This window comes from Ahaetulla prasina, chromosome 11 (genome assembly GCF_028640845.1).
Source record: "Ahaetulla prasina isolate Xishuangbanna chromosome 11, ASM2864084v1, whole genome shotgun sequence".
Taxonomy (NCBI): Eukaryota; Metazoa; Chordata; class Lepidosauria; order Squamata; family Colubridae; genus Ahaetulla; species Ahaetulla prasina.
This window is the reverse complement of record NC_080549.1, coordinates 23,886,939-23,900,656: the sequence shown is the minus strand read 5'-3', so window position 1 is coordinate 23,900,656 and position 13,718 is coordinate 23,886,939. Positions and strand designations below refer to the sequence as shown.

General features: G+C 42.9%; 1 protein-coding gene across 7 annotated transcripts in view; it reads right to left on the bottom strand.

Moving 5' to 3' along the window:
* Window positions 1–13,718, bottom strand: part of ARHGEF9 (Cdc42 guanine nucleotide exchange factor 9) — a 369,419-nt gene that overhangs the window by 141,414 nt on the left and 214,287 nt on the right. For all 7 annotated transcript variants that reach the window (XM_058154714.1, XM_058154711.1, XM_058154715.1 and 4 more), the window contains one exon: window positions 6,369–6,563. In XM_058154714.1, the coding sequence (XP_058010697.1) occupies window positions 6,369–6,563 (195 nt within the window). The remainder of the gene's footprint in view (window positions 1–6,368; window positions 6,564–13,718) is intronic.

Genomic DNA, 13,718 nt, shown 5'->3' with positions numbered 1-13,718 from the left:
ATCTCTCCAATTCAAACAATGTAATCACAATTAAATTTATTCTGTTTCTTCATAGAAACAATCCAATTAACACACACGTGCACATGCACACACACCAGGGACATTCAATTTCACTGTGTGGTTTTATTTTTTTTCTGTCTGGTAAAAAAGAGCCAATTTGGAAGAATGTTCCATCTGAGTTAGGGAGAGCAGCATACATGCTGACGGTTCTCAGAAGCTGGAAACCAGGTTGTTAATATTAAAGCTAGCTGGAGGCACACAGTAGTTGCAACCTTTCATTTGGATGGTTTTCTAAAGGCTGCAGTTTGTTGAGGTTGAGCAGAAGGGAGGGGAGTGTGGAAAACTTAACGAAGAAAAGGAAGACTGTTTTCCTTCTGCAGATTGCAATGTCACTCCAGAAGCAGGGACACAATTTCTTAAGAGGCTGTCACTGCCATTTATACATGGAAATTCCTGGAGAACATGAACGGATGCGGTACCACCTTAAACCAGCCATAGGTTCGAATAAGGAATTTAAGGGATTCACCTGCCCTTTAGGACCTGGGGTGACTAAATGGATAGAGACGATACAATACGTGGGCTCCTTGGTGCTCTCTCAGCTGGATGGTTTTCTTGCAAACATTTCATTCTCCCAACTAAGTAACATCATCACTGCTATCCCTGATGATGTTACCTAGCTGGGTCATAAAACGTTTTTAAAAAACCCACCAAACTCAGAGAGCACCAAGGACCCCTCATATCCATCCCGAGCTACAAATATTCCCCTTTATCAATGCAATATGTTTCCCAACCAACAATGGCATAAAGATAGTTCTGTAGTGGGTAGGTTGCAAACGGCAACCACATGACTCTGACATGCTGCAAACATTGTAAAATACAAGCCAGTTGTCAAGCGCTGAATTTTAATTACGACTGTGGGGATGCTGCAACAATCATAGCATGATTCATGATCGGTCCTCACACTTACAATATGACTGTTGCAATATATTTGTATGTCCTTGGTGCTCTTTGAGCTGGGTGGGTTATTTTGCAGACGTTTCATGACCCAACTAGGTAACATCATCAATGCAAGTAGTGCTGATGTCACTTAGTTTGGAGAAAAAAACCACCCAGCTCAGAGAGCACTAACGACCCCCATATATTGCACCACTTCCATTCATTTAGTCATTTCAGGTCCTAAAGGGCAGGTGAATCCTTAACTTCCATAGTTGACCTACGGTTAGTTTAGCAAGTAAACAAAAGTCACTAAACAAATGGTTGCAAGTTAGGACTACTGACAGGGCAGCCTTGGAATCATTCATTGACTTGAGCAACATGGAAAATGGTGGAATTGACCTGGAATTGACTCAGATGCCAGTTATTTTATGAGCAAATAATCAGTTCTCCCTTGATTCTGCCCTCAGCGTGTGCAATAAAGCAGAGAAGGTGCTTGTTTCTGTGCTGGAGTGTTGCTCATTTTTGAGCACTGTTTAAGAAAACCTATTAAAACTCATTAAAACTCATTAAAAAGGGCGTTATCATCATCATCATCCCACCTCCAAGATTCCAATATTTGAGGGGCCGCCACAAAGAAAAAGGGGTCAGCCTATTTTACAAAAGGACCAGAAGGCAAGACAAGAAACAATGGATGGAAACTGAACAAAGAAAGAACCAATCTAGAACTAAGGAGAAATTTCCTGACAGTGAGAAGAATTAACCATTGGAAGGGCTTCCCTTCAGAAATCGTAGATCACTGAATCACTGGAGGCTTTTAAGAAGAGACTGGACAGCCACTGGTCAAAAGTGGTATAGGCAAACCTTTTCTGGACCAAGTGCCCAAAGCCCCAAAATGCAATGTGCCCCACCCCCGCACATGCGTGTGTACCCTGGGTGCACCCCACACACACACGCACATGCACACACACCAGTGACATTCAATTTCACTGTGTGGTTTTATTTTTTTTCTGTCTGGTAAAAAAGAGCCAATTTGGAAGAATGTTCCATCTGAGTTAGGGAGAGCAGCATACATGCTGACGGTTCTCAGAAGCTGGAAACCAGGTTGTTAATATTAAAGCTAGCTGGAGGCACACAGTAGTTGCAACCTTTCATTTGGATGGTTTTCTAAAGGCTGCAGTTTGTTGAGGTTGAGCAGAAGGGAGGGGAGTGTGGAAAACTTAACGAAGAAAAGGAAGACTGTTTTCCTTCTGCAGATTGCAATGTCACTCCAGAAGCAGGGACACAATTTCTTAAGAGGCTGTCACTGCCATTTATACATGGAAATTCCTGGAGAACATGAACGGATGCGGTACCACCTTAAACCAGCCATAGGTTCGAATAAGGAATTTAAGGGATTCACCTGCCCTTTAGGACCTGGGGTGACTAAATGGATAGAGACGATACAATACGTGGGCTCCTTGGTGCTCTCTCAGCTGGATGGTTTTCTTGCAAACATTTCATTCTCCCAACTAAGTAACATCATCACTGCTATCCCTGATGATGTTACCTAGCTGGGTCATAAAACGTTTTTAAAAAACCCACCAAACTCAGAGAGCACCAAGGACCCCTCATATCCATCCCGAGCTACAAATATTCCCCTTTATCAATGCAATATGTTTCCCAACCAACAATGGCATAAAGATAGTTCTGTAGTGGGTAGGTTGCAAACGGCAACCACATGACTCTGACATGCTGCAAACATTGTAAAATACAAGCCAGTTGTCAAGCGCTGAATTTTAATTACGACTGTGGGGATGCTGCAACAATCATAGCATGATTCATGATCGGTCCTCACACTTACAATATGACTGTTGCAATATATTTGTATGTCCTTGGTGCTCTTTGAGCTGGGTGGGTTATTTTGCAGACGTTTCATGACCCAACTAGGTAACATCATCAATGCAAGTAGTGCTGATGTCACTTAGTTTGGAGAAAAAAACCACCCAGCTCAGAGAGCACTAACGACCCCCATATATTGCACCACTTCCATTCATTTAGTCATTTCAGGTCCTAAAGGGCAGGTGAATCCCTTAACTTCCATAGTTGACCTACGGTTAGTTTAGCAACTAAACAAAAGTCACTAAACAAATGGTTGCAAGTTAGGACTACTGACAGGGCAGCCTTGGAATCATTCATTGACTTGAGCAACATGGAAAATGGTGGAATTGACCTGGAATTGACTCAGATGCCAGTTATTTTATGAGCAAATAATCAGTTCTCCCTTGATTCTGCCCTCAGCGTGTGCAATAAAGCAGAGAAGGTGCTTGTTTCTGTGCTGGAGTGTTGCTCATTTTTGAGCACTGTTTAAGAAAACCTATTAAAACTCATTAAAACTCATTAAAAAGGGCGTTATCATCATCATCATCCCACCTCCAAGATTCCAATATTTGAGGGGCCGCCACAAAGAAAAAGGGGTCAGCCTATTTTACAAAAGGACCAGAAGGCAAGACAAGAAACAATGGATGGAAACTGAACAAAGAAAGAACCAATCTAGAACTAAGGAGAAATTTCCTGACAGTGAGAAGAATTAACCATTGGAAGGGCTTCCCTTCAGAAATCGTAGATCACTGAATCACTGGAGGCTTTTAAGAAGAGACTGGACAGCCACTGGTCAAAAGTGGTATAGGCAAACCTTTTCTGGACCAAGTGCCCAAAGCCCCAAAATGCAATGTGCCCCACCCCCGCACATGCGTGTGTACCCCCTGGGTGCACCCCCACACACACACGCAGCCCCACACATGCCCCCCGCCGCCTGAGCATCCAACACCCGCCACATGCGCTCCACCCCTGCGCATGCACGGCAGAGGCCTGAAGAGCAGCTGGCCAGTGGGAGATGCGCGCGCATGCACAGCAGAATTCAGCCGGGGCAATGGCTTGCGTGCTCACAGAGAAGGCGTTGCATGGCACCTCGGCCACGCGTGCCATAGGTTTGCCATCACGGGTACAGGGTCTCCTACTTGATGGGGTTGGACTAGAAGACCTCCAAGGTCCCTTGCAACTCTGTTTTTCTGTTAAGATGGCTTATTCCACCTCATACACTCACTTCCACAAATAACTGCAAACCAATAAATATGCATTATACCAAAAAGTTATCTGTGGTTGGGATGGCCTTCTGAGATAAGGTAGGTCAGAAAATAGATACCACAAAGATTCCATAAATGTTAGTTTTTAAATATATGTAAAATAACATAATTGTGAAACCTGCTAGAATTTTTTTTCTCCCTCCCTCTTATACCAAGCAGAATCAAGGTTTTAAGTTTCTTTCTCAACTTTCCACTTTACTAAGGCTAAATTGTTTTTCCTCCCTTAATGGCTCATGTGTTCCTTCATCAAGATTATCTCCACATTTCTTTACATGTTGCTTATTTGGAAATGCTTATTTACCAAACCAAATGCACTCCAGCTTGACAGGTGGCAGTGATGAATACCCACCATAAATCCATACAACTATATCAGAATTGATTAGTTTTATGTGAAGTGCTACATCAATTTTAAAAAGCAGGAAGGCAGGGCCAAACTGCCATGTTTTTCATAAGGCCAAAAGCGAAAAAGACTTCCTCAAATATTATGAAATTAATTTTTTCCATTATAGTTCTATTGAAACAAACACTTTTTGTGTTTTCAAACCTTCATTCATCCTTGAACCTCTAGGCACAGAATGGGATCGATATTTTTGTTTTTAAAAATGTCATGGCTGTATATTTGCACGCATAAATACACAGAGACACAAACACAGAGAGACAACACTATTCTCCACACTTAGTTGTTTGAAAAGACTTAATTGTTTTAAATATCAGCAATAGACTTCCTGAGATTGGATAGCAATCTAGCTGTCGTATAAATTAACCCTTAGAACCTCTGATGTCATCGCAAGAACCTTTGATGCAGCCACTTCTGCATCAAACCATCAATGGTTGCTCATCAATGAGTATAAGCCTTAAATGTTTGCTATTGCATAGTTGCTGAAAAGTAAACTCTCGAAAGTGGATGCTTGAAACAACTTCAGAGATATTCTGAAGAAAATAATTTTAATACTCAAAGGCTGTGTTCATATGTATGCTGAAGTTTATATCTGGATTAACAAAATCGAATTCCTGTGTTCACACAGCATGCAACAATGGACATACCAACCATTTGAAGATTTTATGAGATGGTTGGTTCAAACAATATACTCAGTCAAAAGCTGGGCTCCTCACAACACACTCAACCACAAAGTATACGATCCCATTTTACGCTAGTGTATCCTACTGTGTGAATTACACTGCCTGAACATATGAAGAATGGTTGCAGGAACTGGGTGTGTTTAATCTAAAAATGAGAAGGACTAGAGATGACATGATAGCAGCCTTCCAATATCTGAATGGCTGCCACAAAAAAGAGGGAGTCAATTTATTCTCCAAAGCACCTGAGGACAGGACAAGAAGTCACGGGTGGAAGATCATTAAAGAGAGATCCAACCTAGAACTAAGGAGAAATTTCCGGTCAGTAAGATCACTTAGTCAATGGAATGGCTTGCCTCCAGAAGTTGTGGGTGCTTCAACACTGGAGGTTTCAAGAAAACATTGTACAGCCATTTGTCCAGAATGGTATATGGTCTTGTGCCTGAGGAGGGGGTTGGACAGAGTTCCCCAACCTTTCTGGGTTGGCAGCCCAGAGTTGGGGGAGGGGGGAAAGAGGGGGTGGTTTGTGGAGGGGCAGGTGCTCGAACACCGGTTGTTTGTGCGATTGGGGCTATGAGTGCCTATGACAATGCTCACGCAACAGGGGCCGCAGGCAATGCTCGCGGCGATGCTCACACGAGTTGGGCTGTTTGCATGTGCACATACACACGTAGAGGCCAGCTACTCATGCGGCCAGTGGCCAATAGGTTGTGACCCAGTAGTGGGCGACAGCCCACAGGTTGGGGACCCCTGAACTAGAAGATCCCTTCAATTCTGTTATTTTGTTCTTTTAAAAATTAAGTCATAGAATGAGATTTCAAGGAAATTGGATTTTTCTCACATGATTGGCATGTGAGATGATTCTTTTATCACTTTCTTTTTTCCCCAGCTGAAGATTAAAAATGCAGAAGTGTACAGTGATGACAAACATTATCAAGGGAATAAAGGGGCAGGACTATGGTTAGATTACCTACAAATTAAACAGTTACCATATCAACAAAAGTGCACCTGAACAGTAGCTATCCTCATATTCTAGTGCCTACAATACACAAATGTTGCTTCATTTGATTCTCACAATTAAACTGGAAAAATGGACTGTGAAAGAATGACTTACATTGGTCCCAAGAACTTCAAGGTTAGACAGAGAGATGAAATTAATCCACCTGATCCCCTAATCCATCTCCACCCGAGACTTGAATCTTAAACAAAATATTGAGGAAGAGGCTGGCTTACCTCACAAATGTCCTTCAGATGTTTGATATAGTGGCGCTCTGTGCTCATGATTTCATTAATGACATTGGCTCTCATCTGGTCTCGGTTCTGGAGGGTTCTCCCAAGACAGAGGCAGTCAGCAGCATTTGGATCCAAGTGTCCATTCTGTACTTCGCTCGTGCCTTCTTCAACTCCATCTTCTTGGTTGACCCAGAGCTGTAACCAAAGGCAATATCAGCCCATTACGCTGGTTTTCTAGTGATGTTGAGAGCAGCCAACCCAGATGAGACAAGAGTTTAAGTGGAGAATTAGCTTGGATTTGCTACATAAACCCCAGAGGACAAAGACTGACACCCTCCGAATGACTTTGAACCTTATCTAGTCTTTCCCAGGTGAAAGCTGCCAGCACAGGGGATTCCTGTGGCGTAGGCATAAAACAATAAAGTAGCTAGTTTGAATTCTACACATGTGGCACATGACAAGTGTTAAGCCATGCCAACATTTTTCTCTTATATTCTAATTATTGAAGGATGCATTTAATGCCCAGCAAGTTTAAAGGATTGAAGCCAATTATGTGCCCTAATTTGATCTCAAAGCTAAAGAAATGCAGAGTTTTGTAGATACGGGATACATTCTCTACTCCGTTGGGCTAGCCTGCACAATTTACACTGGCCAGTCAACTGTAACTGTAACAAGGACTGTAATTTTAGTGAATTAATTCATATTTATTTATTTATTTATTTATTTTATTTTATTAAATTTTTATACCGCCCTTCTCCCGGAGGACTCAGGGCGGTGTATAGCCAGAATAAAATACAAAATATATACAATTAAAACGAATTTAAAATATAAAATTCCTAAATGGCTCAGAATTAAAATGAATTTAAAATTTAAAATATTACTAAAACCCAATTTAAAATCAATCCTTTTATGCCAGTCCCGCTTGGATGAATAAATATGTTTTTAGCTCACGACGGAAGGTCCGAAGATCAGGCACTTGACGTAGACCAGGGGGGAGTTCATTCCAGAGCGTCGATGCTCCCACAGAGAAGGCCCTACTCCTGGGGGCCGCCAGCTGACATTGTTTGGCGGACGGCACCCTGAGGAGACACTCTCTATGAGAGCGTACGGGTCGGTGGGAGGCATAGGGTTGCAGCAGGCGGTCTCGTAAGAACCCGGGTCCTAAGCCATGGAGCGCTTTAAAGGTGGTAACCAGAATCTTGAAGCGCACCCGAAAGACCACAGGAAGCCAGTGCAGACTGCGGAGCAGTGGTGTTACGTGGGAGCCACGAGCGGCCCCCATTACTACTCGCGCAGCTGCATTCTGGACTAACTGCAGCCTCCGGGTGCACCTCAAGGGCAGCCCCATGTTCAAATAAGAAGGAAACAAAATTCAATACAGCCTATCCCTTAATGTATTAAGATTAAGCTACTCAGTTCTGTGGGAACTATTTCTAGAAAAATAGAAATACAGATAGTCCTCTACTTATGACCATAACTGAGAAATTTGTTAAGTGAGTTTTGCCCCATTTTATGACTTTTCTTGCCACATTTGTTAAGTGAATCACTACGGTTGTTACATGAGTAATACAGTTGTTAAGTGAATCTGATTGCCCCATTGACTTTTCTTGTCAGAACATCGCAAAAGGTGATCACATGACCCCAAGACACTGCAACCGTCATATGAGCCGGTTGTCAAGCATCTGAATGTAAATCATGTCTCCATGGGGATGCTGCAAAAATCGTAAGTGTGAAAAATGATCATAAGCCATGTTTTCAGTGCCACTGTAACTTTGAATAGTCACTAAATGAACTGTTGTAAGTCGAGTTCTATCTGTAATATGAATTGGATTGAACTCCATTTCTTTTAGACTTGTTCAATCCTAAAATTTGATTCCCACCCCCCTCGAGTCTTACCAACTCCTATTAACAAGGCTGGGGGAACTTCCTTCGCAATTCTTAAAAAATGAACCAGAAGGATAGTTCTGAAAAGATCCAACAATTTTAAGTTGAAACACCAGGAGGGTCTAAGAAAACATAAGAATACTCTCCTGCATTCAGCTTTAAATACATAGCATAGCATGACTATTCTTCAAACGGCAAACAGCTGAAAATAATGCAGCCAATGTTATTTTCCTTCATTTGTGTTCAGTGTTCAAGTCACAAGAAACATAAATTATACTCTGCATTGAAAGGGATAGTAACAGGTGTTCAATTTTCACAGCTTAACATATTGTTAAATATACAGCTGCTGATGCATTGTTTTTAACATGTACCTTAGGAACTGTGGTGGTCCCTTTAATTTGAAAAAATCTCCATCAATCTCCTTTTTCATGTTCTCTGCTTTTCCAACTGCTGATTATGTTTTGCTAAACAACATTCCTTTTATTACTGCACTAGAGCTTTAAAGGTCAAGAATTGGGAGAGCGCAGAGACAACCCACCAATTTTTCTAACAATTGATTTAAAGATGCAATGAACACGAGAAAACTGATTTGCGAACTGAGGTGGAAAAATGACAAGATGGCCCTTTCAAGACCAAACATCATTATAAAAAAAAATTGGATACCCATGGAAAAGGATGACATCAGAAATGATCAGTGCATTCATGTGATACACATATTTACCATAGTTACACTGATATTTTTAATGTTTTTTACAATATGCTTAAAATTATTCAGGCTAAAAAAGTAATATACAAAGTGATAATTTTGCATTTTATTTGGGTGACGCATTAACTAGTTTTTAGTCCTCCTTTCCCAGCCTGACATTCCAAAAAGAAATGAAAAATGTGTTGCTTTTCCAAAAATCTCCATAGCTCCTCCTGGCTTATTGTAACCCTGAAAATCTAGCAATTCAGTACCACAGAATAAATAAAATATGAAATAGAAATGGGACAGAGATGTGGCAGAATACACATTCTAAATTTAGCACACACGAACTGGTAGAGGAGTACTTTGTTGAATAAGGCACAATCAGCAGATATTATAAAAAAGAGATCCCTGAGGATTTTACTCCACTAATCATTGCTTCGCTGCTCATCTCCATTTCAAGGCATTGAGCCAACACTGTCTGAAGATATTTCCACGGTTATGTGGCTAGCACGACCTCACAGAGCACTGTTACTTTCCCACGAAAGTGGTATCTATTTATCTACTTGCATTTGTATGCTTTCGAACTGCTAGGTTGGCAGAAGCTGGAGCAAGACTGGGAGCTCACCCTGTTATGTGGTGCTCGGGTCTTGAACCTGGGCTGCTGGCTTTCCAGCAGTCTTAACTGCTGAACTACTACACCGCCCTAGCAGAGATCATGCATCACGTCAAACTGTAAAGTGTGGTGTAGAAACTTCCATGGTTGTATTCAGAGAATCCCTTAAACCGGTGTTTCTCAGCGTGGGCTTCTTCCAGATGTGTAGACCTCAATTTCCTCAGGTCAGCATGGGCATCACTAGGCCTCAGCATACAACCATTTATTGAAGAACAAACATCTAGAAATTAGCTGGTCTAGAAAACATAAATCTAAACCTTAGCTATTGTAAGGACCAGCTTCTCCCCCCTTGCAAGAAAGTACGAACTCTTGAAAACTTTTGTATTTCAAAAGGAACCTTTTACTGAAAGGGGATGAAAGCAAGTCAAAATTCAAAGCAGACTCTGAGGTCCCTCAGGGCATGCAGTCCAGGATAAAGGAAATTAGATTCCCCTCCCCACCATCCGATGTAGATTCCCATTAATCCACAGGTGTAAAGATGATACCTTACCGGCTTCTCTGAGAAGCAGATAAGAAAAGCTTCTTGGGACCATCTTGCAATCCATACCTCCCCCCCTCCCCTCTCATTTCCCAAGAGGTGAGAATTCTGCAGGCATTTCTGGCATCAGGCAACGGTTATAAATCAGGTTTATACAAAGAGGACCAGGCAGGAAATAGGATACTTAGGCTACATAGGAAAGAAAACTAAATGTGACAAATCCAAATCCCCCACTTCTTCCACAAAGAATGGCAGATACACGGATCTGACAGCTATTTCTCCCAGAATGCTGATTGGGTAATTCTGGGAGTTGAAGTCCATACATGTTAAAATGGCTAAGGTTGGGAAACAGTGCTCTAAACTAACAAATACATAATACGGCAAAATCTATAGCTTTTATTCCAAGTTTATATCTCAGTCTAAGCAACTTGACTCAGTCCTCAGAAGGGCACATTGATCTACTAGGTCAAGGCTCTCCAAATCTGGCAACTTTAAAACTTGTGGACTTCAACTCACAGAATTCCTCAGCCATGCTAGCTAGGGAATTCTGGGAGTTAAAGTCCATATATCTTAAAGCTGCTGAGGTTGGGAAAGACTACCATGGATCATAATTAATGAAGAGATGCAGCAATCAAATTCATCTCTTCAATTTGATTTAACTTCAATGCTAAAATATGGCAGAACGGCTGGTCTTCTGATATGGCTCATCTACAGGAAGGAAAACCAAAGTGCTAGATCATACAAAGGTTCTTCATGCAACATCTTCTCTGGCCCATTCACAACTTGTTTAACTGGGCCAACAAAGGGTTAAGGTGTCATGGGAACTCCTGCAACAAATAGAACTGGCCAAGTAATCCCAGGAGGTTCGATTAAGCCACAAATAAATCCAGTCATGTACAGGTTAAACTAATTCCACAGAATTATTTTGCAGGGCTGAAATCTAATCAACTGAGAAGTCATTCCTCCTAATGCTGGAGAAAAAAAGATTTAAGCAGACAAATATGACTTGCATGAACAATACGTACGCTTGCTACGTGTTGAGAATACCTTAAATTATGCACCTTTTCCAAGGATCATGCGGAAACTACAAAAGACAGTTTTGTGAGCCCAAGAAACAACCGCTTTAAGTGGTTTTTGACAGGTGCTATGAGCGTGAACTTGTACGTGCTCTGAATCACCCTTCTCCCTTCAAATCTGAAACTCAGCACAGCCCTAGAAAGTAGGGCTGAAAAAGACACCGGTCCATTCCAAAACTCACCACTATGGTGGGGCAGCAGAGGGCACACCTCCCAAACACTGATTGGCTGCAGTGGCTGTCTGTCTCACTAATGGAGAAAGGACCAGTGATAATTGGTTGGGCGTTATAGTTTTAATGTGATTTTGTCTATCTTTTGGTCTTGGAGCCACTCAGAGCTGATTGAAAGGTGGGAGGTTATATAAACATTTTAAATAAAATAAATAAAACACTCAGTGGCAGGTCGATGTGGCTGGCCAAAGGAAAGTGGTTGGGTTTATGCCGGGTCATGCTTCTTTTTAGGGAAGGCATGTAACTCAGTACAAGCCTATCAGCACACATGCAGAAGGGGAGAAAATGCTGGAATGGCACCTCTATGTATCCTGGATATAAGATATAAAAAGAGGTAGGTGAGGCTCTGAACTACCAGGTCGGCAGTGGACAATCCTGAATAGGATTTGCATCTCATAAATACCTGCCAGGATTCACTACATAAATGGTGTATAGCATTCTCCGATCAGAGTGACTGCAGGATCCCACATGTCGTGTCCCACTCCTCCGCTGACGGCTGGGTCCGGGAAATCCGAATCAGGCTTGCCTCTGCAGCTCTGCCCAAAGTCCTAGCAAAGTCCTCAGAGCAGGCAGGAGACCAGTAAGTGACTTCAGCAAGATAAGTTTGACTTTTGCCTGACTCAGAGACTGCCAGAAAGTAGCTCCTTTATATAGGCCATGGGGTGTGGCTCCATGACTCAGCACTCATTAAGGCCTGCCCCTCCCTTCCCTCTGTTGCCTCCGCCTCTCCAATCTTCTGATGCGAGGGTCACTCCAATCAGCTGTTCTTGGGAGTAAACCCTCCTCAGGCTCACCTGCTGTGGAGGAGGGGGAGGGGTCTAGCTGCTCCGTTTGCCTGGGCATGGAGTCAGGGCTGGGGCAGGGAGATGCTCCTTCTTCTGCAGTTTGTGGGGGCATGGAGCCAGGACTTGGGCCGGAAGGCATACATTCCTCAGTGTTGGGGAGCAGGTAAGAAGGCCCCGGCTGCTCTGAGGGTGGGCAAGACACAACACCACAACAAACTGTAGATCACATCATGACTGGCTATAAGATGAGGGCATAGACTGTTCCAGTATCTGATTTATTTCGGATAAACAATGCTGTGCTTCAAGGGTCCTCAACCCCTGGGCTGTGGCTCGTTTGGAACCAGGCCATGCAAACAGCAGGCAAGTATGCACAAAGCTTCACTTGTGTGAGCGGCAGACACACACAAAGTTCCATTTGAATGAGTGGCAGGCGCTCACACCTGTCACTCAAGCACAACCAACCCCTCTTCCTCCCCTACCAGTCTGCCAAGCTCCCTGCCCCCCCTCCCCCCTCACAGGTGTGAGCCCCCCTCCCCCCTCACAGGTGTGAGCGCCTGCCACACCTGTCACTCAAGCACAACCACCCCCTCTTCCTCCCCTACCAGTCTGCCAAGCTCCCTGCCCCCCCTCCCCCCTCACGGGTGTTGGAGATACAGATAGTCTTCTACTTACAGCCACAACTGAGCCCAAGATCTCCATTGCTAAAGGGAGACAGTTCTTAAGTGAATTTTGCTCCATTTCTTGCTTCAAATGCTCTACTATCATCCCAGTGCCGAAGAAGCCCACCATCAAGGAACTGAATGACTACAGACCAGTTGCTCTAACATCTGTAGTCATGAAAGCCTTTGAAAGGCTAGTGCTTTCCTACTTGAAAACCATCATGGATCCGCTGTTAGACCCATTGCAATTTGCATACCGAGCAAATAGATCAACAGATGATGCTGTTAATATGGCTCTGCACTACATCCTACAACATCTTGAATCTCCAAAGACCTACACAAGGGTCCTCTAGTTCAGCATTTAACACCATCATTCTAGACAGTCTTCCAACTAAACTAAACCAGCTAGCGGTACCTGAACACACTTGTAAATGGATCATAAGGTTCCTAACAGACAGGAAGCAGCAGGTGAAGCTAAGCAGAATCACATCAATTACCTTACAATTAGCAAAGCCCCCACCCCTCAAGGCTGTGTGCTCTCCCCACTTCTCTTCTCTCTATATACCAATGACTGCATCTCAAACGATCCATCTGTTAAACTACTGAAGTTCGCAGATGACACAACAGTGATCAGTCTTATTCGAGACAATGATGAATCCGCATACAGATGGGAGGTTTAACAACTAGCCTCCAGAACAATCTGGAACTGAACACTCTCAAAACCATAGAAATGGTGATGGACTTTAGGAGAAACCCTCCCATTACCACTGCTTACAATACTAGACAACACAGTATCAACAGTAGAGACCTTCAAATTTCTAGGTTCTACCATATCTCACAAATATGTCTAAAATGGACACCCAACATCAAAAACATG